At 41.9% G+C, this 27,772-nt stretch overlaps 1 protein-coding gene across 5 annotated transcripts in view; it reads right to left on the bottom strand.

Moving 5' to 3' along the window:
• The window catches only part of CLEC16A (C-type lectin domain containing 16A), a 318,383-nt gene that overhangs the window by 163,567 nt on the left and 127,044 nt on the right, over positions 1 to 27,772 (bottom strand). For 4 of the 5 annotated variants that reach the window (XM_056536465.1, XM_056536467.1, XM_056536468.1 and 1 more), the window contains exons 15-17: positions 23,137 to 23,196; positions 18,176 to 18,226; positions 13,930 to 14,058 (exon numbers count right to left, since the gene is read on the bottom strand). In XM_056536465.1, coding sequence (XP_056392440.1) covers positions 13,930 to 14,058; positions 18,176 to 18,226; positions 23,137 to 23,196 — 240 coding nt within the window. The remainder of the gene's footprint in view (positions 1 to 13,929; positions 14,059 to 18,175; positions 18,227 to 23,136; positions 23,197 to 27,772) is intronic. The other variant, XM_056536464.1, reaches the window with a different exon arrangement.

The following is a 27,772-nucleotide window of genomic DNA, read 5'->3' as shown; positions in this document are numbered from 1 at the left end:
AGGGGCCTGCGAGTCTCCGAGTGCACTAGCAGTGTGCTCAGACATTGTGGAGCAGCCGCACAATGTGGGGTACCTATACTGCCATCCTAATGTGGGGGAACTATGCTGAAAACCTAATGTGGTGGGAACTATGCTGACAACCTAATGTGGGGCAACTATGCTGACAACCTAATGTGGGGCAACTATGCTGACAACCTAATGTGGGGCAACTATGCTGACAACCTAATGTGGGGCAACTATGCTGACAACCTAATGTGGGGCAACTATGCTGACAACCTAATGTGGGGCAACTATGCTGACAACCTAATGTGGGGCAACTATGCTGACAACCTAATGTGGGGCAACTATGCTGACAACCTAATGTGGGGCAACTATGCTGACAACCTAATGTGGGGCAACTATGCTGACAACCTAATGTGGGGCAACTATGCTGACAACCTAATGTGGGGCAACTATGCTGACAACCTAATGTGGGGCAACTATGCTGACAACCTAATGTGGGGCAACTATGCTGACAACCTAATGTGGGGCAACTATGCTGACAACCTAATGTGGGGCAACTATGCTGACAACCTAATGTGGGGCAACTATGCTGACAACCTAATGTGGGGCAACTATGCTGACAACCTAATGTTGGTAGTAACTTGAAGGGTCGTCTTATACGGCGAGTATATCCCAAACTCTGTATTTTAACTGTAAAAGTTGGGGGTCGTCTTATACACCCAGTCGTCTTATACGCCGGAAAATAAAGTACTAAAAGAGAAAGTTATCAAGCGGAAACCACAATATAAGCTTTTCTGCATAAAGGAGCCGCTCGCTTTTAAAGTAAGTGACCTTCCTATATACAGTAGAAGGGAGGGGTTTCCAGGAACTGAACATAAAAACATTCTGATAAAAGCAGATTTTCACTTCACACCTTTCAATTCAATGCAATCTATTTTTCTTCTTTCTTTTTTTCTTTTTTTTGTAACCTATCAACACAGTCAAGCACTATGAAGAAATTACTGAAAAAGACAGGAAAAGGGGTTTATATATATCACTGGATCTATTTTACATGTATCTGTAAAGGATACAGAGCTCAATTCTTGCTTAGAAAATTGCAAAACAATTACCCATGAAAGATGACCAAACCTTCTGGTTAAATGATCTTCTGAAAAGCTTTTCCAGTAGGCCACACAGATCAGTTTTACTGTGACTGCAGTTTTGCTTACTAATATTATTAACATTTTATAGTAAAAGGGTCAGCACACTAAAAGGCTAGGCTAGGTGACAAATGTTTGATCGCTGGGGGGAAACTCATAATCAAGAAAACAGTGGTCCCCAAGTGCTCATCGTGAATGGAGGGTAGTAGACCTACGTGACAACCACTCTATTCACTGTCTATAGCACTGAAAGTGATAACCAAGTGTGATACTGGACTATCCCAATTATTCCTGTTTACTGTAAATGGCAGGGTGGTCATGAAGGAGCAATAACGTTCTATTCACAAAGGGCACCTAGGGCAGTGCTGTTCTCTTGATCGTGGGGATCACCTATCCAGTAGAAGAATCACCTTAATACTTAAAGGAGTAGTGTAGTGAAAGAGAACTTTTCCTCTATCCAAAGGATTAGGGATAAGTTATAGATCATGGGGGTCCGATCTCCTGAACGGGGCCCGGCAGTCTGCTGGAAAGGGGCCTGCTGACCCCCACACACAGCACGGCCGACACGCCCCCTCCATGTATCCCATATAGATACATGGAGGGGACGTGTCGGCCAATTCCAGCAGACTGCCGGGCTCAAATCTCCCCAAGTTCCTGTCCCTGTACCCTAATAAACACTTTTTTTTATTTTATGCGATCCACATCCTCCTGAATGATCAAAACCTGTGCAAAGAAAAGTTGCCCAGTTGCCCATAGAAACCAATCAGCTCGCTTCTTTCATTTTTAACAAGGCCTCTGCAAAATGAATGAAGCAATCTGATTGGTTGCTATGGGCAACTTTTCCTTTGCACAGGTTTTGATAAATCTCCCCAATGTGTTTTGAAAGGAACACCCCTTTCTTTGTTAGCACCTGAGGAAAAAAGGGGTGTTCCTTGCAATACCGATCCCAGGACATCAGTCCGGGTATAGGCAGCAGCTGCACTTACCAATACAAGTGTGGTGCCCCAGCCCAACACGTAAAGGTGAGCAGATTGTCTCTCATTTTTTTGTTCCCTGAGCTAGGCCGAGAGCAGCTGCGATGTGTGCAAGTATACTGCACATGTGCACGGCAACTCACACATCGCATTGTGTCTGCTCGTAGCGGCGGACTGCCGCTATGAGAGGGCACAGATGGAGGTGCAATGTAGGGGTCCATCATCGGCGGATCCGCAGCTTAAAGGGGTATTCCAGGAAAAACTTGACCATATATATAATTTTTATATATATATATATCTCAACTTGCTCCAGAAAGTAAAACATATTTGTAAATTACTTCTATTAAAAAAATCTTAATGCTTCCAATAATTATCAGCTACTGAAGTTGAGTTGTTATTTTCTGTCTGGCAACAGTGCTCTCTGCTGACATCTCTGCTTGTCTCGGGAACTGCACAGAGTAGAAGAGGTTTGCTATGGGGATTTGCTTCTACTCTGGACAGTTCCCGAGACAGGTGTCATCAGAGAGCACTTATATAGAAAAGAACAACTCAAGAAGCTCATAAGTACTGAAAGGATTAAGATTTTTTAATAGAAGTAAATTACAAATCTGCTTAACTTTCTGGAGCCAGTTGATATAGATAACCCCTTTAAAATAAGCTGCGGATCTGTCCGTGTGAACGAACGCGGCCGAAGGTTGTAATACACTAGGAGTCCCAAATTTGTTCTTTACTTTCATTCATTGAAAGTGACAATTTAAAGTTGAACTAAAGTATTTACTAAGAAGTATTATTTTGGCAGTACATAGGTCCTGCCTAATCTGTTAAAGGGGTATTCCGGCTTTAGACATTTGATCCCCTTGTGATGTCACGTCATGAAGGGAGGGGGCGTGACATCACCAGGGGGGTGTGGCATTACGTCACGTCTCCAGTCCAGAAAACTTCAGGTTTCCGATAAATATTCCGATAAACATAATGCGGGTGCTGCAGGGAGATTGCTGGGGTCCCAGCAGCGGGCCCCCCGCGATCAGACATATTATCCACTATCCTTTGGATAAGGAATAAAATGTCTAAATCCGGAATACCCCTTTTAAGGATATAAGCAGCAAGGGACTCAGTATTACACCAGAATAAAATATTAATAAAATAAGGGAAGTCGCTTCTACTGGTATGAATTATGATGAATTGTGTTTGCATAGAGGGTAGGACAACAAGATGTATTCTTTATACCATAAAAGGTACACACTTAAACTACCTATTTACACCCTGGTTACATTTTAGTCTTTCCGCATCATACAAATATTTAGTACTTCTGAATTTCCAAAGAACCATACTGAAGAAAATGCTGGTAATTTTCATAATCAGATGCAAAGTACAGTGGTCCCTCAAGTTACAATATTAATTGGTTCCAGGACGACCATTGTATGTTGAAACCATTGTATGTTGAGACCAGAACTCTATGGAAACCTGGTAATTGGTTCTAAAGGCACCAAAATGTCACCCAAAAATAGGAAAAAGTGAGGAATAAAGAAAAATAAGTAGATAACTAATATAGATAAAGCAAATCCTTACATATAAAAGTAAAAAAGATCTGCTGGGAGCTGTAATCACTGTGTATGTCAGTGTTTCCCAAGCATGGAGCCCCCAGCTGTTGCAAAACTACAACTCCTAGCATGCCCGGACAGCCGAAGGCTGTCCGTGCATGCTGGGAGTTGTAGTTTTGCAACAGCTGGGGGCACCCTGCTTGGGAAACACTGGTCTATGTAGAGGACAGGAGCTTCTTCAGGGTCCTGTACAGTACACGCAGTGTACTAAAAAAGTAACATGGAGTCGCCCTTAACTGGTGTCCAGTTAACCCTGGTACAGGTAAAGTGTACAGAACATGTAATACCTTCCTGTACTGTAGGGGGCGCTACTAGACATCAGTCAGTGCATACGCTTCAGTAATACAGGGGTTTTACCAGTGAATGCCTATTCTGATTGGTCAGTTCTTCCAGCGATTGACACGTTTCGCAGATCTGGACTGTCTGTTTTGTATGTTGAGTCTGGTTTTAACTTACAATGGTCCAGAAAAGACCATTGTATGTTGAAACTATTGCATGTTGAGGCCATTGTAAGTTGAGGGATCACTGTATATTTACAGCAAGCAGCTGTTACAGTGTATTAAGCTTTCAACACACAAAAAATATTATTGGATGCTTTATAACTTTAGGCATTTTAGCCCCAATAAAATGGGAAGTGGTTTTGATACCTATCTGACCAGACCTATTGGTCCGTTTCCTGAATACAATGACCTCACTAATTTATCAGACTGGAGGCCTATATTAACTACAAATGGCTTTCATAAGTCTTCCCCCCCTTTTTTATTTCCCTCCAGTTTATCCAAAGCCATGTCTCATGGATCATTACTGATTCGGAAAACGACACAGAACAGCCACCTGCAGATGGCACTAGAGAGACAGGTTTTTTAGTCTTTGGAAGAAGAGAACGTTTGCATACTTTTCCCAAGAAGTATTGCCTTAAAAGGAGAATGTAAAAAACAAAAAAAACGAAACACAATACTTCTTTAAAGATCTCTGCAAAGAGAATCTCCACCTTTCATGGAGTCATCTCAACTCAATAAAGTTCTCATGGATTAGATAAGTGTTCCATAACCTAAGGCCCACAAGTTGTTACAAAACTTCAACTCTCATCATGCCTTCACAACTTCCAGCATACTGGGAGTTGTAATTTTTTTGCAACAGCTATAGAGCCACTGAAAGGGACCAGTTACACTGAAGATGACATTCCTTCTGTAGGCAGTGGGTAACAGAGCAGTAAGAGCATAAGCATAAGGCAAGGTTCACATTGCCATTTGGGTCCGATCGGCTTTTTTTTTTTTCCTTCACCCGGTCGGATGCAAACGGATTTCCTTGAAACAGGTCGGATGAAAACGGCTACTGCCTGGGATCTGGTAATTTTAACCGATTGCAGTCTAAGGACGAGCCGGCTCGTCCTGAGACAGTAAGCGGTGTATGACGCAGGCTCCTGAGCCCACGCCATACCGGCCAGCCCCCAGATGATTCCTGTAGCTGGGGGTCGCCGTTAATAGCCGATCTGCGACGATCGCTACGGCCGGCTATTAACTCTTTAGATATAGCCGGCTATTAACCTTTTTGATCTGTGTGCCCTGTGCTTTGTTGATAAAGCAGAGGTAAGTCCTCCGGCTACCTCAGCAGGGAATCGCGCTGGGGGGGGGGGGGGGCGATCCACCCCACAGGACCACCAGGGATGGTTTAAATGTCCTTTTAGACGCCACTGTCAACTTTTGCCATAAATTTTGAGGTGAAATGATTATAATGACATCAAAGAACAAATTGTGGCGCAAAAAAACAAATAAATAAATAAATAAATAAAAGAAGCCTTCATATGGGTCTGTATGTGCAAAATTGTAAGCGTTATGATTTTTAGAAGGTGATGAGGAAAAAAGGAAGTGCAAAAACAGGAAAACCCTGCGTCGTTAAGGGGTTAAAAGAGTTTAGCGGAGAGAGAAAAAATTGAGCTTGCACTATTTTTTTTCTCCACTAAACTTGACGGAACTGCCGACGGAGCTCCACCTAACGGAGCCCAACAGGCAGTGTGAACGAGCCCTTATTCAGCTGGAAAAGATTTTGGGGAAAATGGGAAATTTATTGATTTAAATTTTTGCTCACTGTGTGGCTTAGGAGTCCAGTGGGCGGTCCAAATCAGTGACTGACAGCCTTCTATGTACCTTCACAGTCTACAAAGAATTGATTAGGTCTGCCTACTAGACTCCTAAGCTTGTATGGAGCAGGAATCAATAACTGTATGGTATCTTTTCACCAGAAATCCATATAACAATCTGCTCAGTATCTCTAGCTGAATATTTTACTGATCAGAAATAAGACTTCACTCCACTAAACTCCAGTCTAGACTAAACTATGGTAGTCAGGCCGCAGAATTCCGTTATAAACACAGTTATAGTAAGTATGACACGACACTACAACTTTAGTGGCAGTTCTATTGATCCCATATGTGGAACCCAATTCAAGAATATTGGGTCTGGCCCAGTGACCTACCCGGTAAGACATCTGCTTTGGTAACTTTCCTACACAAACCACTGGACCGTGGTGTGATCCAAACAATTATCTCACGGCACTGTGAATTATTGTGTTAGTGATGGTTAGAAGTACGCACAGCTGCTTCCTATAAGAGGACTGGATACAGCACATAATAATACAGAAATGAGGCGTCAGGACAACAACACTTTATATCAGTAGTCTCAAACTGTGGCCCTCCAGAGGCTGCAAAACTTAAAATCCCAGCATGCCCGGACAGCCGTTGGCTGTCCGGGCATGCTGGGAGTTGAAGTTTTGCAACATCTGGAGGGCCACAGTTTGAGACCACAGCTTTATATTAACAGCAATTGTCTCCGTTCTTCTCGTTGCACATTCCAGCGAACCAAAAGAGGACATAATGATTTCTGAAGTGATTTCGACCGACATGTGCACAAGAGGATTCTAGGAAATGGTCTGCGAGCGACCAGCGGGGAGGGAGCCTCTCGTGTCAGAGAGAAAAGAATAACTGGCAATAATGCAGTCAGATGTGTTTTCCTAGAAAGGTCATGTATTTTCCAGCAAGAAGCTCAACCTGGACACCATACTGATAAAATCGAAAAATATAACAACAGATATAATCATAAATTAGTTTAAATATGTACATAAATCACCCGTGTGTAGCAAAGCTTGTGTATAGTAGAGACCAAAGAAAAGTCCATATAGTCTGAATGCGCTGATATACATGCAGAAATTATTATGTGATTAAATGGACACTGTCAGATACAAAAACTTTTTACATGTTGTACATGTTGGCAAAACATTTACCTTACTAATATACTTCATTAGAAATTTCATTTTTATTTAAATCATGGCTTATAAAATCATGGCTTTCTCCAAGCTGGAGCACAGGCATGGACAAAGTCCAGTAAGTGAGGGTGGGCTAGCACTCCTCTGTGCTCTCTCCTGTCTGATAGTATTCCTCTGTGCTCTCTCCTGTCTGATAGCACTCCTCTGTGCTCTCTCCTGTCTGATAGCACTCCTCTGGGCTCTCTTCTGTTTGATAGCACTCCTCTGGGCTCTCTCCTGTCTGATAGGACTCCTCTGTGCTCTCTCCTGTCTGATAGCACTCCTCTGTGCTGTCTCCTCTCTGATAGCACTCCTCTGTGCTCTCCCCTGTCTGTTTGTATTCCACTGTGCTCTCTCCTGTCTGACGGGACTCCTCTGTGCTCTCTCCTGTCTGATAGGACTCCTCTGTGCTCTCTCCTGTCTGATAGCACTCCTCTGTGCCCTCTCCTGTCTGATAGCACTCCTCTGTGCCCTCTCCTGTCTGATAGCACTCCTCTGTGCTCTCTCCTGTCTGATAGCACTCCTCTGCGCTCTCTCCTGTCTGATAGCACTCCTCTGCACTCTCTCCTGTCTGATAGCACTCCTCTGTGCCCTCTCCTTTCTGATGGTACTCCTCTGTGCTCTCTCCTGCAATCATACAGGAGAGAGCACAGAGGAGTGCTACCAGACAGGAGAGAGCACAGAGGAGTACTATCAGACAGGAGAGAGCACAGAGGAGTGCTACCAGACAGGAGAGAGCACAGAGTAGTGCAATAATACAGGAGAGTATACAAAAAAGAAGGTTGCAGCAGCACTCGGTCAAAAGATGGAGTTTTTGCTCAAAAGGTGTCCCCCATCCACCACGCAGAGGTGGCCTCATTTTGGATTGGACGCTAACACTCATTTCACTCACCTCTGCTGTGCACATAGCCTCTGATTGGGTGACATGCTGGATCCACTATCAATTTAAAAAATCTCCTGAGAATGACAGATGAGAGCACAGAGGAGTGCTATCAGACAGGAGAGGGCACAGAGGAGTCCTATCAGACAGGAAAGAGCACAGAGTAGTCCTATCAGACAAGAGAGAGAACAGAGGAGTCCAATCAGAGAGGAGAGAGCACAGAGGAGTGCCATCAGACAGGAGAGAGCACAGAGGAGTGCCATCAGACAGGAGAGAGCACAGAGGAGTGCTATCAGACACTTACAGTAACCTCAAAAAGGCGGCATTAAAAACTGCTTAGCATGTGTTCCAAAACCGTGAGAATATGAATGACCTATAAGTCTCCACGCGTCTTTATGACGCTCTCCACGAGCATAAATATTATCTTTATGGAACCACAAAAAGCCCCTATGGAGCTAGCCAACATCCTGCTCTGTACTCAGGAACAATAACCCCCAAAAAGTTGTCTACAGAATGAATGAGTTATCTGGCTTGGTTTACATTCCCAGTCAGGTCCTAAGGCTTCTTACAGGAGTCAAACAGGGAAAGCTACTTTCAAAAGGTGGCATCAGAGAGCTGCTTTGCACCCAAGCACCTAATATAATGTACCTCTTTCCATTCTCTTTTCAGCCAGTCAGTGCATATGGACATCATATAGGGGGATTCTACAAACAGTGGATTTTGCTCTAAGAGACTCATAGCAGTCAGACCGTAGCTGTCACATCAGTTGCACTCAGTATATGGGGTAGTCTAGAAAATATAAAAAGTGTTGGCTTCTTACTTTTTATGGACTTTTTTGGTATAGCTTTCTAACAGCAGGAGTGTCTCCTATTTCTAGCAGAGTGTTAGCAATGTATACTTGGTTATCCTCCATTCAACAATGGATGAGAGATGGTGGAATGTTTTTACTATTCATTTTTATGAGAAGTAACCATACATGCATGGGCACCTCTACTTGGGATGCCGTACTTGAGTAAGTACTAGGGGTCCCACCAGTATAAATCAGACAAGTAAATGTGCTTTTGAAGATTTAAACATTTAAAGAGAGGAGGAAAATAATGAACCTAAATGAAAACCTTTTTTGCACTAGTTCTCCGACCATTACTGAACTTAAAGACACAGGCAATAAAATAAAGGAGAAGTCAAACTTCCTCACAAAGTCCCCGTCAATTAAGTTATTACACAATCATGTTAAAAATGACATTTAAACATCAAGATGCATGGGTTATAACTAAAACTAAATGATATATGAAAATGGAAACTGCCATGTCCTATAGGTCTGTACCAACTTTAAAGTGTACCTGTCGCTAGCAAAAACTTTATATATAATGTAGATAACATTATATATATATTTGTAATATACATTAGTTAAAAAATGTGTATATATTTTTGGGTAACGATGCTGTCCCTTCCACTACTGCCTGTGTGTCTCTGTGCAGAGACAAAATACAGGAAGTGTGGGAAACAAGTAGGGCTCTGTGCATCTGTGCAGGCTCCTGGCTTATCAATCATCCTGCTGTGTGAGCCGGAAGTGTGTCATTGAGCCTCACTGCACAGAGCCCTGCTTGTCCTCAGTGTACAGAGAGCCCTGCTTGTCCTCAGTGTACAGAGAGCCCTGCTTGTCCTCAGTGTACACAGAGCCTTGCTTGTCCTCAGTGTACACAGAGCCCTGCTTGTCCTCAGTGTACACAGAGCCCTGCTTGTCCTCAGTGTACACAGAGCCCTGCTTGTCCTCAGTGTACACAGAGCCCTGCTTGTCCTCAGTGTACACAGAGCCCTGCTTGTCCTCAGTGTACACAGAGCCCTGCTTGTCCTCAGTGTACACAGAGCCCTGCTTGTCCTCAGTGTACACAGAGCCCTGCTTGTCCTCAGTGTACACAGAGCCCTGCTTGTCCTCAGTGTACACAGAGCCCTGCTTGTCCTCAGTGTACACAGAGCCCTGCTTGTCCTCAGTGTACACAGAGCCCTGCTTGTCCTCAGTGTACACAGAGCCCTGCTTGTCCTCAGTGCGCACAGAGCCCTGCTTGTCCTCAGTGCACAGAGCCCTGCTTCTCCTCAGTGCACAGAGCCCTGCTTCTCCTCAGTGCACAGAGCCCTGCTTCTCCTCAGTGCACAGAGCCCTGCTTCTCCTCAGTGCACAGAGCCCTGCTTCTCCTCAGTGCACAGAGCCCTGCATGTCTACCCACACTTCCTGTATTTGGTCTCCTCATAGACACACACATGCAATAGCTCTGGGGACAAAAGTACGCACATTTTTTAACCAATGTATATTACAAACATACATATAATGTTATTTTCTACATTATATAAAAAGTTTTTGCTAATGTCAGGTACTATTTAGTGTTCAATATATTGGCTGATATGTGATATGTGACTGATGTCTGTGTCTTGCAACATACAGATGTGTATTAAATCTACAGAACAGAAATTCAAAACACATGGAAAATGCATTGGTAAATTACAAAGCAGCAACAAATATAGAATGTGTTGAGTCAAATCGAAGACAACATGTGCAGTAATTTCCCCCCAGAGATGTAAAATTTCCGAAAATGTTGAAGAAATGGGAAAAAAATGTTAATTTTTTTCTGTTAAAAATGGAAATTTTTGGAAAAGAAAGCAGAGTGGCCCACCTGAGATGATAGAAACTCCTCAACTACAGTAATACTACCAAGATGGAGCCCAGCCCTGACCAAACATTATGAGTACAATTTATTTTTCTGTTTTTGCATGTCTCTCATAAATTCTTCAAAGTATCAAGGGAAGTCGGTAGCTGTGGCATAAAGTTTGGCACATGGACATTTGAAGACATGCCAAACTAGTAAAGAGGCTGGCACCACAGCATTATTAGAACTGCATTAAGAGTAAGCTGGTCTTAAAGGGGTACTCCACTAGAAAACATTTTATTATTTATTTTTATTTTTTAAATCCACTGGTGCTAGAAAATTAAACAGATTTGTAAATTATTTCTATTAAAAATCTTAATCCAGTATTAATCAGTTGCTGTATGATTCACAGAAAGTTTATTTTTTAATTTCCTTTCTGTCTGACCACAGTGCTCTCTGCTGACACCTCTGTCCATTTTAGAACATCTATTCACAGGACAATTTACAGTCTTTATTTTATCCCAAGCCGGCACGCTATTGTTGCTATACCGCTATACTGTTGCTATATTTTCTTGCAGGGAAATTGCTACTGTGTTCATTTGTTTCCATATTCTCTGCAGGGATATTTTTTTGCAGGGATACATCAATCTTTTACTGCTGTTGCATTTTATTGTTGTTGTATCCCTTTGCAGGAATATATCATACAACATTGTATATCAATAATTTACTTGATCCACTAGATGTGAGCATCATTTCTACTCCCCGTGGCTTATTTAATATTTGTGATAGAAACTAATGTTGTTACTATTATAAAAGAATTTTAATTAATCACACACAGCCGTAGGGCCCTACGGCTGTGACTTTTAGGATATTTAGCTGTTATCTATATTAAATAATCTAACCTTAATTGGTCTGGAAGTCTATTATATTGTTTTTCATTTGAACCATCCATCCATCATACACTTTTTTTTTCCTTGAGTGATATAGCTGAGGACTGAGTCCCCTATTTTTCTATAAATTTTTTTATAAAAAAAAAAAAAAGTGGAGTTCCCCTTTAAAACATTCTGCTTGTTTGATAAAACTGTGTAAACACAACAGCAGATTACAAGTAATATGAGCCCTGGTAAGTCTAAAACTAACGCCATTATTAAGGGATCACCAATTAAGCAACTAAAAATTTTTTTTTTTTTACTGCCCAGACCTTATTTCTTTCACTTCTGTGAAAACAAGAAAGTGATAACCATTTTAGGCAGACACAATGGTTAGATACACAACAATGCTTGCACATGCACCAAATATAAACATGATGGGGGAGATTTATCAAAACCTGTGCAGAGGAAAAGTTGTCCAGTTGCCTATAGCAACCAATCGGATCGCTTCTTTCATTTTGTAGAGGCCTTGTTAAAAATGAAAGAAGCGATCTGATTGGTTGCTATGGGCAACTGGGCAACTTTTCCCCTGCACAGGTTTTGATAAATCTCCCCCTGTATCCACACTGTAAAATTATGGGGGAGATTTATCATAAACTGTGTAGAGAAAGAGTGGTACAGTTGCCCATAGCAACCAGATTCCTTATTTTATATTGAAAAGGGCCTTTGAAAAATGAAAGAGGAGCTCTGATTGGTTGCTATGGGCAACTGCTTCTCTTTTCCACTACACAGGTTTTGATAAATCTTTCCAATGTGTGCTCCGTGAGAGTAAAAAACTGGTCAAAATAAAGAAATTACTAGACACATGGGGGAATTTATCAAGACCTGTGTAGAGGAGTGGGGCAGTTGTCCATAGCAACCAATCAGATTGCTTTCATTTTTCAAAATAAATGAAATATGATCTGTTGCTATGGGCAACTGCATCACTCCTCTACACAGGTCTTGATAAATCTCCCCCTTGGTTCCCAGTGTTTTGCTTTCTATATTGAACATAATTCCACATACACAAAACAAGCGGAACAAAGGTTTCTCAGAACTCCCGCCATATTGCTATGTAATGTGAATGATTTTAACTGTAATTCAGGTGAATTTTGCTGTAGTACTTCCTTAAGTGACATTTGATACCTTAAAAAGGAATACCCCAGACACAAGTTGCTCTCTTAGAAAAACCCTGTACTATCCTAAGGAAAAAACAACACAATGCAGACCAATGGATCCTCATGGTTACAGACTAAAAACAATACATTTGTAGTCTGATCCTGCAAATATACTCTTTTCTATCAAAAAAAAAAAAAGTCAATGGTTAGCAAGATATAGTGGACAGATGGAAAGTAGTAAGACTCCAAGGTTCAACTACACAAGGTTTGCTGTTTGTTTTCAGAGATATAAATAGGTCTGCCTAGGGGGTGTAGACACAAAACTAGGGATCGACTGATTATCGGTATGGCCGATATTATCGGCCGATAATCACGATTTTGGGCATTATCGGTATCGGCAATTACCTTGCCGATAAGCCGATAATGCCTCGCCCCCCGCACCGCCACCACCCCTCGTAGTGCTGATCGGTATACCGGTATGGATTTTTGCCCATACCGCTATAACGGTCGGGCCCCTCCCTATACCGGTCGGGCCCCTCCCCCACCCTCCGAGTCAATAAAATTTTTTTTAACTTACCCGTAATGGGGGTGGTCCGGGCCATCCATCCTTCCTGTAGTGTCCGGCGGCATTCCGGGTGGAGGGTGAACCGGTCCGGTCTGTCCTTTTCCGGGGGTCCTCTTCTCCACTCCGGGCAGGCTCCGGCCTAGTACGTTGCATAGACGCCGCTACGCTGTGACATCAGGTGCGCTGCGCACGGGTGTCACTGCGCAGCGGCGTCTATGCAGCGTACTAGGCCGGAGCCTGCCCGGAGTGGATAAGATGACCCCCGGAGAAGAAGGACAGCCCGGACCGGTTCACCCTCCACCTGGAATGCCGCCGGACACTACAGGAAGGATGGATGGCCCGGACCACCCTGACAGGTAGGGGGAGAGAAGCGAGTGGCTGCAGCGGCGGCCTATGGCACCGCAAAAGCCACTGCAGTGCATTGATTTAAAGCGCCCGCTTTAAATCAATGCTCTGCAGCGGTGTTGAGGGGGGATAAATAGCCGATAACTTACACCGGAATATCGGTATAAGTTATCGGCTTTCGGCCCTAACCTCCACCGATTATCGGTATCGGCCCTAAAAAACAGATATCGGTCGATCCCTACACAAAACTATAGGAAGTTTTAAGAGAATGTGAAACACTGCATCATTTTTTATTTTTAGATGCCCACTGCATTAATCCCACTGATTAATGCAAAAAAAAAAAAAAAAACACATATGGACAATACAAACGCCATATCCTTTCAAAATATGGTTAAATACTGAATGAACAAATAGTAGGAAAATGCTATTCAAGGAACATAGGAAAGCTACTTACTCTGCGTGTTCTTTCAACATCCCCACAAGGTAGACGCTTGACAAAATCAATACCAGTAAGAGGAGTTCCAGTTGGAGGAAGCAAAATGGATTCATCCATCATTAAGTATTCTACATTTAATGGCTTGCTCTAGAAAGGCAAGAGGAGAAAAAATATAACAAATATCATCAAACTACAGCAATCAGATTGAGAAAGTTCAGCTCAGGTACAGCTCTACGTTCTGTATCAAACAAACATGAGTGTGTGGCACATATAGAAAAATTCATGCAACATGTGTAGTTCGCAGATCACAAGACCAGGTACACATGAACTTCCACCCGAACTTCGGGCAGGCCACAGTGGCAGTGAAGTATGGGAAGAGCAGAGGGGGCAGGAGGCGGAAGGGAAATTTAAAGTAGGAAAAGTGAGCCTCCAAGCTACCCAACTGGGAGCCATGTAGAGGTAACCCAGCCATCTACACTCAGGCCACAACTTTTTAACTCATTACCCTAACCGATATGGACCTGGCTTAAGGACAGGAAACCTACTCCAGGCTTAAGGACAGGAAACCACTGAAGCATAGAAGAAAGGCTCTTCCTTTTGTACTCTAGGTTTCCTGTCCCTAGGGGAGGAGTCCATCTCTCCGGTGGTACCATTATGACAAGGGGGAACATGTTTGACTAGATAAACCCATCCCCATATTACAACAAATCTAACAACAAGCATTGGGGACGGATCACTGCTGTGGCCAGTGTTTGGCTGTGCATGAGTTTGGAAGGGATAAGCTGTGGGGATCCAGGTACTGATGGAACGGCAGCAGCAGAGGGTCATGCAGGTGAGTAGTTAGTTTTTTTTTTTTGTCTATTAGTTATTCCAGTGTTGCTCGTTTAATTTATATATATATATTTATATATATATTTAGAAAATCTGCTATGTGAGCCAATAAACCACTATTTTTTTCACGTATTTGAGGAGTGCTGCGCTTTTTCTACATATATATATACATACATACATATATATACACACACACACACATAAATGCTGGATGACCCCTTTCAAGAAAAGTATGCAAAGCATTTTTTATATACTCTTGTGGCTTTTCTAGAGAGCTAAAATTCATGGGATTTCTGTTCCTTTAACCTCTTCAGGATGCCGGCATCCCGAGTCCTTAGGGACGTGGGGCGTATGTATACGCCCGTGGGAATTACGGTCCCCGCCGCTAGCCGGTTGGGGACCGGACCGGGATGCCTGCTGAAATCATTCAGCAGGCATCACCCCCCATGTCGGCGATCACAGAAAATCGCATGTCAATTCAGACCTGCAATTTTCTGCTATTCCGGGCTGATCGGGTCTCTGGTGACCCGATCACCCGGAAAACAGGGATGATCGGAGCTGTCAGTGACAGCCCCGATCATCCTGAGGGGTAGGAGTGAGGTCGCAGTACTGCAATCTCCTCCTATCCCCTGCCATTGGTCAGAACTGATTCTGACCAATGGCAGCGCAGAACCCCCCGTTGTGCCCACCCCTGGATGTCGGGCAGAACGGGAGGAGAAGATGGAGGCCGGTACCTAGCCAGAAGATGGCGTGGCGACCGCAGATCATCGCTGGAGACAGGAGCAGGTAGGGAAAATGACGGTCGGGGGGGGGGGGAGAAGGGGGCAGTAAGCGATATTTACTGCTGCCCTTCCTAGTGGGTGCCAAACTGTAGTTTTGCAACATCTGGAGGGTCACAGTTTGGAGACCACTGTCACAGTGGTGCCCAAACGGTAGCCCTCCAGATGTTGCCAAACTACAACTCTCAGCATGCCTAGACTGCCCAGGCATGCTGGGAGTTGTAGTTCTGTAACATCTCTCCCTTCAGATTTTGCAATTTTCAGGAAATGTTTGAAAATTGCTGCTCTACTTTGAAGCCCTCTAATTTTTTCAAAAAGTAGAAATATGTCCATTTTATGATGCCAACATAAAGTGGACATATTGTATTTGTGAATAAAAAAAATTTTTTTTTGGCAATATCCATTTTCCTTACAAGCAGAATGCTTGAAAAATGCTAGAAAAATTAAAAAATGTCATGAAATTTTGGGATTTTTCACCAAAAAAGGATGCAAGTAACGATGAAAATTTAACACCAAATGTAGAATGTAGAATGTATTGGTATTGGTATGAATTTGGTATTGGTATTGGTAGTAGAATGTGTCACAAAAAAAACTCTCTCAGAATCAGAATATTAGGTAAAAGCGTTTTAGAGTTATCAATGCTTAAAGCTACGGTGGTCAGAATTGCGAAAAAGGGCTGCGTCCTTAAGGGGTTAAGTCCTTTTTCAAGTTCACTTTAAAAGCAATTGTGATAAATACTTTAAGTTATTGTCCGGTAGACATAATTTCAAATTAAAAAAAATATGTCTGGGACACATTAAAAACACACAAAAGAAAAAAAATCATATTCAACTATCCTAGTATTCCACAGCTGCTGTTCCTACCCAAGCCTCCTGATCCTCGCTCATCACCACCATTTCCTTAGGAGTCATCTCAACAGATACTGCCCTCTCTGTCAATTGCTGGCTGAGACAGGACACCACTGCGGCCAGGGATTGGCTGAGTTGGCCATTCCTGCTGACCGATCTCGTAACAAAAACCAGGAAGCAGCAGTGACTAGTGGGAACTAAAAGGCAGCTGTAGGGGATCGGTGTAGGAAAGTATGACTTTTTTTTTATTTTAAGGTGGGACTAATGTACACATTGCCACAAATACAAACAATTGTTAATGGTAAAGGCTCACACATTATCCTCACAGTCTTGTATTTATTGTATTAACATTCCTAAAGTTACAATTCCAGTTGGATTCAATGCAATGAATGCGCCTAGGATTGGATTTAAAGAGGACCTGTGGCATCTGTGGCTGACCTGCCTGTTTTACCAAATTATTGTATTCCCCCATGAAAGAACAATTCTGAAATATCTTTTCTTTAAATTCACAAAAAAAGGGTTGCAGCAGGACTCTTGATCAAAAGTTGAGGCTCTCGGCACATATTTTGATCAAAACATGTCCCCTATCCACCACGCAGAGGTGGCCTCACTTTGGATGAGACCTTGACATGCTCACTCTACCGACCTTTGCTGGGCATATAGCATCCTCCACCTGCCTATTTGGTTGTTGTGCTGGCTAGCTCTGTGTTTATTACATTATGTGCAAGGGGATGTGACAACCATGCACTCCCCCCTTTCCACAGGTAGTTTTTAAACTGATGAGGTCACCTCTGCATGGTGGATGGGGAACATGTTTTGACGAAAAAAACATGCGGACAGCCGCAACTTTTTTGATCTCGAGTGCTCCTGCAACCTTCTTTTGTGTTTGCCATAGCGGCATGCACCCATGTGTTTGGTTGTTGTGCTGGCTATCTCTGCAATTGTTTTCTTATAGTTCTGTGTAGTGCCATGTCTCTGTTATTGGGGAATTAAGGACACCTGCCCAGAATCTAGTTTAGGCTGCAGGAAGTGTCGGCTACGCGTGACCTCTGACCCGTCACAGTGCAGGCTTAATAACATCACTCATCGGATCCTGCACTGTGAAGGAGGAAGGACGTGGCCGTACTAGAGATTGCTGCGTTGGACCACAGATGAGTTTTTTTTTTAAAATATTTTCTCACACTGGCACAACGGGGGGGGGGGGGGGGGGCGGGTTGGGGACATATCTGGCTACTGGAGGGAGGGTTTCTATCTAGGGCTATGCCTACCAAGGTGGTGGTTGCGGGTGGGACAGTTGGCTAACTGCCTACCTACCTTCTGTACATACCCAGCGAACTATCTACCTTACTGCCCAGCTACCTACATACCTACCTAGCTACCTATACACCTGCCTAGCTACTTACTTACCTGGTGACCTACATAGCTGGCCACCTACCTAACTTGTGACCTACATACCTACTGACATACTTATCTACTTGGAGGGGTGGAATCGATCTACTTGCCTAATAATGTATTTACCTATTAGGGAGGACTACCTACCTGAGGACATACTTGCCAATGGATAAAAGGATGACCATGAGATCCTCAGAATTGACTATATACACAAATTACTCATTTGTCTTTTAAAAAGTTTTTCTGTGCAAAAGGGATTTTTTTAATAACCACTGATGGTATCTGATGCTGTTTTGAACAAGTGATATAAAGGCCTACCAAAATGGTCAGACGCTACATCACAGGTTAGGAAAAGGAGCCCACACTTGGATATATAAAAACTAAAGGGATGTCTAAGGACAAGAGAACACTCACCATCATACTCCTGTACTCATCCTCAAACATGTCCAGAAAAATCTCCTCTCCCTACATGGAAGACAAAAACTAAAAGTCAGTCTTGTTTATTTGCAAATACCACATTAGATTATCTCCATACATGCAAAAAAAGTATTTTTTAGATGGAAAAATATTCTATTTATTTCAGATGTTACATCCAGAGCCAAAGCTGTCACTACAGAGAGCAGGAACTAACTAGAAATATGGAAACTGCTGCTGGCTTTTTGGGCTAAAATGTTAAACATAGTGTTCCTAGATAAAGAAACTTAAAAAAAAAAATGGTAAGAAAAACAAAAGGTATATTAGCTCATTGGTTTATTTGAAATTTCCTGGAAATTAAATGAACACAGACTAACACAAACCAACAGCCAGATGGTTTCATGATAGTTTATTCAATTGTTTATCTTTCTAGAGTTTATTGCCATGTTAAATTCATGGGAACAATCTGATTTTGAAAACAAGTTAGCAATGTTATTGCTCACAACTCATATATATATATATATATATATATATATATATATATATATATATATATATATATATATATATATATATATTTATATTTATATACGGTATATATATTGCCTTTTACAAAAGAAAGATAATGAATGTTAAAAGACAAATTAATGAAGGGTGTGCAACCAAATATTAAGTTAAGGGTGCCAATAATTTTGTCCAGCCCATTTTTGGAGTTTGGTGTGACATTATGTCCAATTTGCTTTTTCTCCTCCCTTTTTTGGTTTAGTTCCAATACATACAAATTGGACATAATGTCACACCAAACTCCAAAAATGGGCTGGACAATATTATTGGCACCCTTAACTTAATATTTGGTTGCACACCCTTTGGAAAAAATAACTGAAATCAGTCAATTCCTATAACAATTAATACGTTTCTTACACCTCTCAGCCGGAATGTTGGACCATTCTTCCTTTGTAAACTGTTCCAGGTCTCTCTTAGGCTGGGTTCACACTACGATTTGTAACTACGGTTCCCGTATACGGCTGGGAGGAGGGGGGGCGGGGCTTAATCGTGGCGCCCGCACTCAGCCGTATTCGGGAACCGTATTTAATGCATGTCTATGAGCCGACCGGAGTGAACCGCAGCCTCCAGGCGGCTGCGTTTTGGGCCGTATGCGGTTTCCCGACCGCAGGCAAAAACGTGGTCGACCGCGTTTTTGCCTACGGTCGGGAAACCGCATATGGCCGAAAAAGCAGCCGACCGGAGACTGCGGTTCACTCCGGTCGGCTCATAGACATGCATTAAATACGGTTCCCGAATACGGGAACCGTAGTTACAAATCGTAGTGTGAACCCAGCCTTAGGGTGCATTCACACCACATTTTGAAATACAGTTCCTGTACACGTTTTCCATGTGAAAACCGCATGGAACTGTATTGAAAACCGTATGACAAAAGATGCATCAGGTTGTGTCCGTTTTGCATCCTGTACGGTTTTGTCAGTTTTTTTCCCGTACCTAAAACCATAGCCTACCACGTTTTCGGTCTAGGTGAAAAATGTATTAAACCGTATCGGTTTTTTTTTAACATGGAAGTCAATGGGAACCGTAGAGAACTGTATGTGCATACGTTTCCATACGTTTTTCACCATATGGTTTTTGACTTTGCACAGTTTTTTTTCTTAGAATTTCAATCAAACAAGTGAAACTTTATTCATAATGGAGTGAAAAGTTAAAAACGTATACGTTTTTTTCTTAAAAAACGGATGCAACCGGACATCATTTTTAAAACCGTATACGGGTTAAAATTTGGACACAAGTTTTGATACAGTTTAGTCCGATTTTGAGGAATCAGTTTTTCATCAAACACCTGATACAGGAACTGTATTGCAAAAACGTGGTGTGAATGCACCCTTATTGGAAGGGTGCCTTTTCCCAACAGCAATTTTAAGATCTCTCCACAGGTGTTCAATGGGATTTAGATCTGGACACATTGCTGGCCACTTCAGAACTCTCCAGCACTTTGTTGCCATCCTTTTCTGGGTGCTTTTTGATGTATTTTTGGGGTCATTGTCCTGCTGGAAGACCCAAGATCTCGGAAACAAACCCAGCTTTCTGACACTGGGCTGTACAGTGTCACCCAAAATCCGTTGATAATCCTCAGATTTCATGATGTCTTGCACACATTCAAGGCACCAAGTACCAGAGGCAGCAAAACAACCCCAAAACATCATTGAATCTCCACCATATTTCACTGTAGGTACTGTGTTCTTTTCTTTATAGGCTTCATTCTGTTTTCGGTAAACAGTATAATGACGTGCTTCTCAAAAAAGCTCTATCTTGTTCTCATTTGTCCACAAGATGTTTTCCCTGAAGGATTTTGGCTTATTTAAGTTCACATTGGCAAAATGTAATCTTGCTTTTTTATGTCTCTGTGTCAGCAGTGGGGTCCTCCTGGGTCTCCTACCATTTATAATTTAAATGACAACGGATAGTTTGCGCTGACACTGATGCTCCCTGAGCCTGCAAGACAGCTTGAATATCTTTGGAACTTGTTTGGGGCTGCTTATCCACCATCCAGACTATCTTGCGTTGACACCTTTCATCAATTTTTCTCTTCCATCCACGCCCAGGGAGATTAGCTAAAGTGCATGGGCTGCAAACTTCTTGATAATGTTGCGCACTGTGGACAAAGACAAATCTAGATCTCTGGAGATGGACTAGTAACCTTGAGAATGTTGATATTTTTCCACAATTTTGGTTCTCAAATCCTCAGGTAGTTCTCTTCTCCTCTTTCTGTTGTCAATGCTTAGTGTGGCACACACAGACACATAATGCAAAGGCTAAGTGAACTTCTCTTCTTTTTATCTGCTTTCCGTTGTGATTTTTATATTGCCCACACCTGTTACTTGCCCCAGGTGAGTTTAAAGGAGCATCACATGTTTGAAACAATATTATTTTTCCACAATTTTGAAAGGGTGCCAATAATTTTGTCCAGCTCATTTTTGGAGTTTGATGTGACATTATGTCCAATTTGCTTTTTTTCCTCCTCTTTTGGTTTAATTCCAATACACACAAAGGGAATAAACATGTGTTTAGCAAAACATGTGTTACTGCAATCCTTTTCTGTGAGAAATACTTAATTTTCTTGAAAAATTTCAGGGGTGCCAACATTTACAGCCATGACTGTATTTGTTGCTTCTGTGATGATGGGAATAAGAACGCTGACCCATGTTATCCTCATTGTCAACACTGGTACTCAACAATGGTAAAGTATCAAAAAACAGATGCTGGTCCCTTCAGACCCTCTCTCCCTATTTTCACTTTTTTGTCATGTTGCGGCTTTGTGCATAAATTAATAAGTAAATAAAATAAAAAGGTTTCCCTTATCATTTGGCACCCCATAATGACAAAGCAAAAACAGAATTTTAGAAATATTTGTTAATTTTGTTGAAAAAGAAAAACTAAAATATTGCATTGACATAAGTATTCAGACCCTTTCCTCAGTACCTAGCTGAGGTTAGATGGGGACTGTCGGCTGAAGTCATTTTCAGGTCTCTCTAGAGATGTTTGGTTAAGTTCAAATCAGGGCTGGGCCACTCAAGAACATAGACATGCCCCTAAGCCAATCCTGTGTTGTCTTGGCTGTGTACTTAGGGCCACTGCCCCAGATTTATCAAAATGTGTGGGAGAAAAACTGGAGAGATTTTGCCCATAATAACCAATCAAAGTTCAGCTTTTACTTTACTAGAGTTTGTTAAGATATGAAAGCTGAGCTGTGATTGGTTGTTATGGGCAAATTTCCAGTTCTTCTCTCACATGTTTTCATAAATCAGGGCCATTGTCTTTTTGGAAGATGAACTTAGGCCCAGTCTGAGGTCCAGAACATTCTGGATCAGGTTTTCAACATAAATATCTCTGTTCTTTGCTCCATTCTGCTTTTTCATAACCTTGAACAGTCTCCGTGTCCCAGCCACTGAAAAACACCCCCACAGCATGATGCTACCACCACCATGCTTCATTGTAGGGATGGTATTAAGGCAGGTCACGAAGAGAGCCTGGTAAATCCAGTCAAGACACTAAGAATTGAGGCCAAAATGTCCAATCTTGGTTTCATCAGATTAGTCTTTTCGTATCACAGTCTGAGAGTCATTAAGCAGCTTTTTTACAAATTGTCTTTTACTGAGGATAGAATTCTTTTTGGCTCCAGATTGGTAAAGTGCTGCAGTGATGGTTGACCTTCTAGATGTTTCTCCCATCTGCACACAGGAGCCCAGCAAGAATGACCACTGGGTTCTTTGTCACCTCTCTGACCTAGGATCTTCTCTCTTGTTTACTTAGATTGGTAGGGCGGTCAGCTCTAGGAAGAATCCTTCTCCTACTTAAGAAATATGGATCTTGGGAGCTTTTGGTGCTTTGGACTCTTTCAGATTTGTGGCTCCACTCATTTATCTCTCAAAGCTCAGAGTTCTTTTGCCCACCCCATAGCTTGGTTTTTGATCTGATATAGATGGTCAGCTGTGAGACCCTATATACACAGGGGTGTGTCTTGCCAAATTCTAATAAAGGTGTAGAAACATCTCATACATTTCAAGTGTAATATCAAAGAGTACATGCAAAATTTAAGATTTTATTTATTTGCTTAACAAAAATGTCTAAAATTCACATTCTCATTATTGGGTGCTGAATGCAGAATGAGGGGAAAATATATATATTTTAGCTCAAGGCCGTCACAAAACAAAAAGTGAAAAAAGTAAAAGGGTCTGAAAACTTTCTAACTGCATTGCCCCTGCTGCTGGGGAACTCAAGTAACTTCCTGTTAGTATGACATTGGGCTATTTTATACTGCATGTTGGATTAGCTTGATTTCTAAGGGATATCAGGTTCTGGATTGGTGGAATCTCAGACTAAATTTTCCAACCTAGGCAAATTTTAAATAACATATTTTCTACAGTAAAATGATAAAACAAAAATAATTTTACCTGATAATATTTTACCTTATGGAAGTGACGTAGAAGATGAACACTTTCTTCTCTCGCACCCTAAATAAACAAAGCGAAGTTGAACAATAACTATACATACACACAGTTTTTCGGTTTTGTTTCTTTGTATGGGAAATTCTACAGATATTTCCACAAAGAAGAATCTACAGCAGTTCTTCCATAACAGCCTAGATTCCTCTGGCTTTAATAAAAAGTAAATCAAACCTCACTCAACCATTTTAGGAATATGTAGGAGAAAAAAGACTGGTATTACCGTTCTCAAGCTAAATCCTGTAAATGTGTGCATATGTGTTATTGAGAATGGTTAGGGCAATGAGCGCTAAAGAAATTAGTTTAAAATTATTTATATTTATTATTTCATAAAAAATGCACATACATCAGTGCTTTATGTGTGGTGTCTGCAGGGCCCATGCTGATCACCCACAAATCACTGTACAATAAAAGTTTTTAAATAAAATCTAAAAGATATAGTGCAAAATATCTACGCTGCTGGCTATGAGCCTGTATACTGTGGAGCTGTACGTGTTTGCCACAATGAGTATATATTATGGAGTTTGTTAGTATACCATGTGTACAGCATTTGTTTTGCTGTTGTATGTGGCTATTGCTGTTAGTATATTTAAATATAGAGGTAAAATATGTAAAAAAAAATATGTAGAATATAAACCTCTTTTGTTGTATCAGCATTCAGGATGACAATTATAACTTATAACATATAGCTCCTTCTGGGTAAACAATTTGCTGACACTATATAAGTCCTGGTGTCTGCAAAAATGGAAGATGCCTTGGAGGTTGCCTAATAACATGTGTGCCCACTAATTCTGTAAATAAGGAAAGTCATATGGCATTGTATGCCAACTCCAGAAATGCTGTGGAGTAAAAGGACAGTAAATTCCTGTCTGCTGTAGAGGTTATTGCATTGGCGCTATGCGCCTTTCCTTAGGAGTACGGATAGAAAGTTTATGCATATATTTATTGTGATGGGTGTGCGCTGCTCGCCCGATGTGCTAGTCCTTATGCATATGGAAGAAAAGTTATGCTATGCATACAGTTATAGGTGTGCGCTGCTCACGTTGTTCACCCGATGCGCTGATCTTTACGAGTGTGGAATAAAAGTTATGCTATGTATACAGTTCGTGTAATAGGTGTGCGCTGCTCACCCGATGGAGATCCTACGTAGCTCTGACACTTACCCGTCATAAGCTCAAGCCGGTAGATGATGATGTTTACGGATGATGATCGCTCTCTGACTTATATGGAAAATTCAATTGTGCTTCTTGATAGATATAAGCGGCTATGTGCCAGGTTACTCAGTACACCACCATATCAGGAGCACATAGCTGCTTATATCTATCAAGAAGCACAATTGAATTTCCATATAAGTCAGAGAGAGCGATCATCATCTGTAAACGTCATCATCTACTTCCACGACTGACCAATACCTGACCTCTCCCTCCCTAGGCCTGCCGTGATCTTACCACGGCCAGCCAGACAGCGAGGAGGAGACCAGCTTGAGCTTACGACGGGTAAGTGTGAGAGCCACATGGGATCTGCATCGGGTGAGCAGCGCACACCTATTACACGAACTGCATGCATAGCATAACTTTAATTCCACACTTGTAAAGATCAGCGCATCGGGTGAACAGCGAGAGCAGCGCACACCTAATAACTTTTCTTCCGTATGCATAAGGACTAGCGCATTGTGTGAGCAGCGGGCGAGAAGCGCACACACATCACACTAAATATATGCATAAACTTTCTATCCGTAAGGAACGGCGCATGTAATAACCTCTACAGAAGACAGAAATTTACTGTCCTTTTACTCCATAGTATTTCTTGAGTTGGCATACAATGCCATATGACTTTCCTTATTTACAGGCTTAGTGTACCTTAGTGTGCACACACATTATTAACCCCTTAAGGACTCAGCGTTTTTCCATTTTTTCCTCATCACCTTCTAAAAATCATAACGCTTTCAATTTTGCACCTAAAAATCCATATGATGGCTTATTTTTTGCGCCACCAATTCTACTTTGCAGTGACATTAGTCATTTTACCAAAAGATCCAGGGCGAAACGGAAAAAAAAATCATTGTGCGACAAAATTGAAGGAAAAATTTCATTTTGTAACTTTTGGGGGCTTCCGTTTCTGTGCAGTGCATTTTTTGGTAAAAATAACACCTTATACGGTTAAAATGATACCCTACTTATATAGGTTGGATATTGTCGTACTTCGGAAAAAAATCATAACTACATGCAGGAAAATTTATATGTTAAAAATTCTTATCTTCTAACCCTTATAACTTTTTTATTTTTCTGCGTATGGGGCGGTATGAGGACTCTTTTTGCGCCGTGTTCTGAAGTTTTTATCGGTACCATTTTTGTATTGATCTGACTTTTTGATCGCTTTTTATTCATTTTTTCATTATATAAAAAGTGACCAAAAATACACTATTTTGGACTTTGGAATTTTTTTGAACGCACGTCATTGACCGTGCAATTAAATTAACAATATATTTTTATAGTTCGGACATTTTTGCATGCGGCGATACCACATATGTTTATTTTTATTTACACAGTTTTTTTTTTATGGGAAAAGGGGGGGTGACTTAAACTTTTAATAGGGAAGGGGTTAACTTTTTTTTCACTTTTTTTTGCAGTGTTATAGCTCCCATAGGGAGCTATAGCACTGCACACACTGATCTTCTATGCTGATCCCGGCAAAGCCATAGCTTTTCACGGATCAGTGAGATAGGGGCTTGATTGCTCAAGCCTGTAGCTCAGGCTTGGAGCAATCAATCGACGATCGGACGCTGTGGAGAGAGGTAAGGAGACCTCCGCCTGCGTCTCAGCTGATCGTAACATCACGATTTTATCGCGATGTCCCGATCAGCCCGACTGAGCTGCCGGGAAGCGTTTATTTTCGTTTTCAACTTTGATCGCCGCGTCTGAAGGGTTAACAGCGTGCAGCACAAAGATCGGTGCTGCACGCTGTTAGCCAAGGGTCCCGGCTATCGTTAGCAGACGGGGCCAATCGCATGTGATGGGTACGCCCTAAGTCCTTAAGAGGTTAAGCAACCTCAAAGCCATCTTCCTTTTTGCAGACACCAGGACTTATATCATGTCAGCAAATTGTTTACCCAGAAGGAGCTACAGTGGTCCCTCAACATACGATGGTAATTCGTTCCAAACGACCCATCGTTTGTCGAATCCATCATATGTTGAGGGACCCGTGCAATGTAAAGTATAGGAAGCTGTACTCACCTGTCCCCGCCACTCCGGACCAGGTCCTCACCGCTCCCGATGCTGTTCCAGGGGCTCCCGATGCTGTCCCGCTGTTCCGGTGTCTTCTTCGCGATCCTCCGGCTTCTTCCTCATCTTCTGCAGGGTCCGGGCCTCGCTTTCTGGTGACGTTATTACGCTGCTGCGCCGGCGTGGCGTGCGTAGTGACGTAATAACGACGCCGGAAAGCAAAGCCCGGACCCTGGAGAAGATGCGCAAGACACCGGAGGATCGCGAAGTGGACCCGGAGCAGCGGGAATAGGTAAGCGAACCTGCCAGGGATGCTTAAACTGCTATCCGACAGCAGCTTAAGCATTTTGCGCTGTCGGATAGCAGTTAATGCGATGGCCCCGACATATAAAAGCATCGTATGTCTCTGAGAGGCCATCGTATGTCGATTTTATAAGCTATAATTGTCATCCTGAATGCTGATACAACAAAAGAGGTTTATATACTACATATTTTTACATATTTTACCTGTATATTTAAGTTTGCCAACCACCAGTAGCCACATATAACTGCAAAACAAACGCTGTACACTTGGTATACTAACAAACTCCACAATATATACTCATTGCGGCAAACACATACAGCTCAACAGTATACAGACTGTTAGACAGCGGTGTATATATTTTGCACTATATCTTTTAGATTTTATTTAAAAACTTTTATTGTACAGGTCTTTATGGGTGATCAGCATGGGCCCTGCAGACACCACACATAAAGCACTGATGTATGTTCCTTTTTTTATGAAATAATAAATATAAATAATTTTAAACTCATTGTCCTAACCATTCTCACTAACACATATGCACACATTTACAGGATGTAATACCCTTCTTTTTCTCCTACAATTTATGAGGTTGTATTAGGTACACAACCTTATACCTGTACTCGCTAAAAACCTGCTTCCAACATCTGTTGAGCCACCCCTTTTCCCCTTTTAGATTAATCTTAGGAATATCATTAAAGTCACTTGCAAAGCAGATATTCAAGTTTAGAATCTGTCTGCAATGTAAAGGCTGTGTGGAACCGGCACCCAAGAGGTTGAATCTGCATGTTTGCAGTCTCAAAAGGGAACACTGTAACCTGTGTGAATAATTTGGTGACTGTTGTATAGGTTGGCTAGTAGTAAGCCACCTGAATAGACAGGCATGATATCTGTACCACCTGGTAGGATTTATTTTTGTGTTTATGCTTAGGCTGTATTTCTATTGTTTCGGAAAAAGAAATAAAGGAAAAGCCCTGTTTAAACATTACCTCCTTATCCCTATCTCCGACTGCTAGTTTGCCTCTGTTGGATTGGTTCAACAGAGCTAATCTCCCACAGGTGG

Source organism: Hyla sarda, chromosome 8, assembly GCF_029499605.1.
Source record: "Hyla sarda isolate aHylSar1 chromosome 8, aHylSar1.hap1, whole genome shotgun sequence".
In the NCBI taxonomy this organism is placed as follows: domain Eukaryota; kingdom Metazoa; phylum Chordata; class Amphibia; order Anura; family Hylidae; genus Hyla; species Hyla sarda.
The sequence above is the reverse complement of the archived record's forward strand: the minus strand, read 5'-3'. Positions and strand labels throughout refer to the sequence as shown.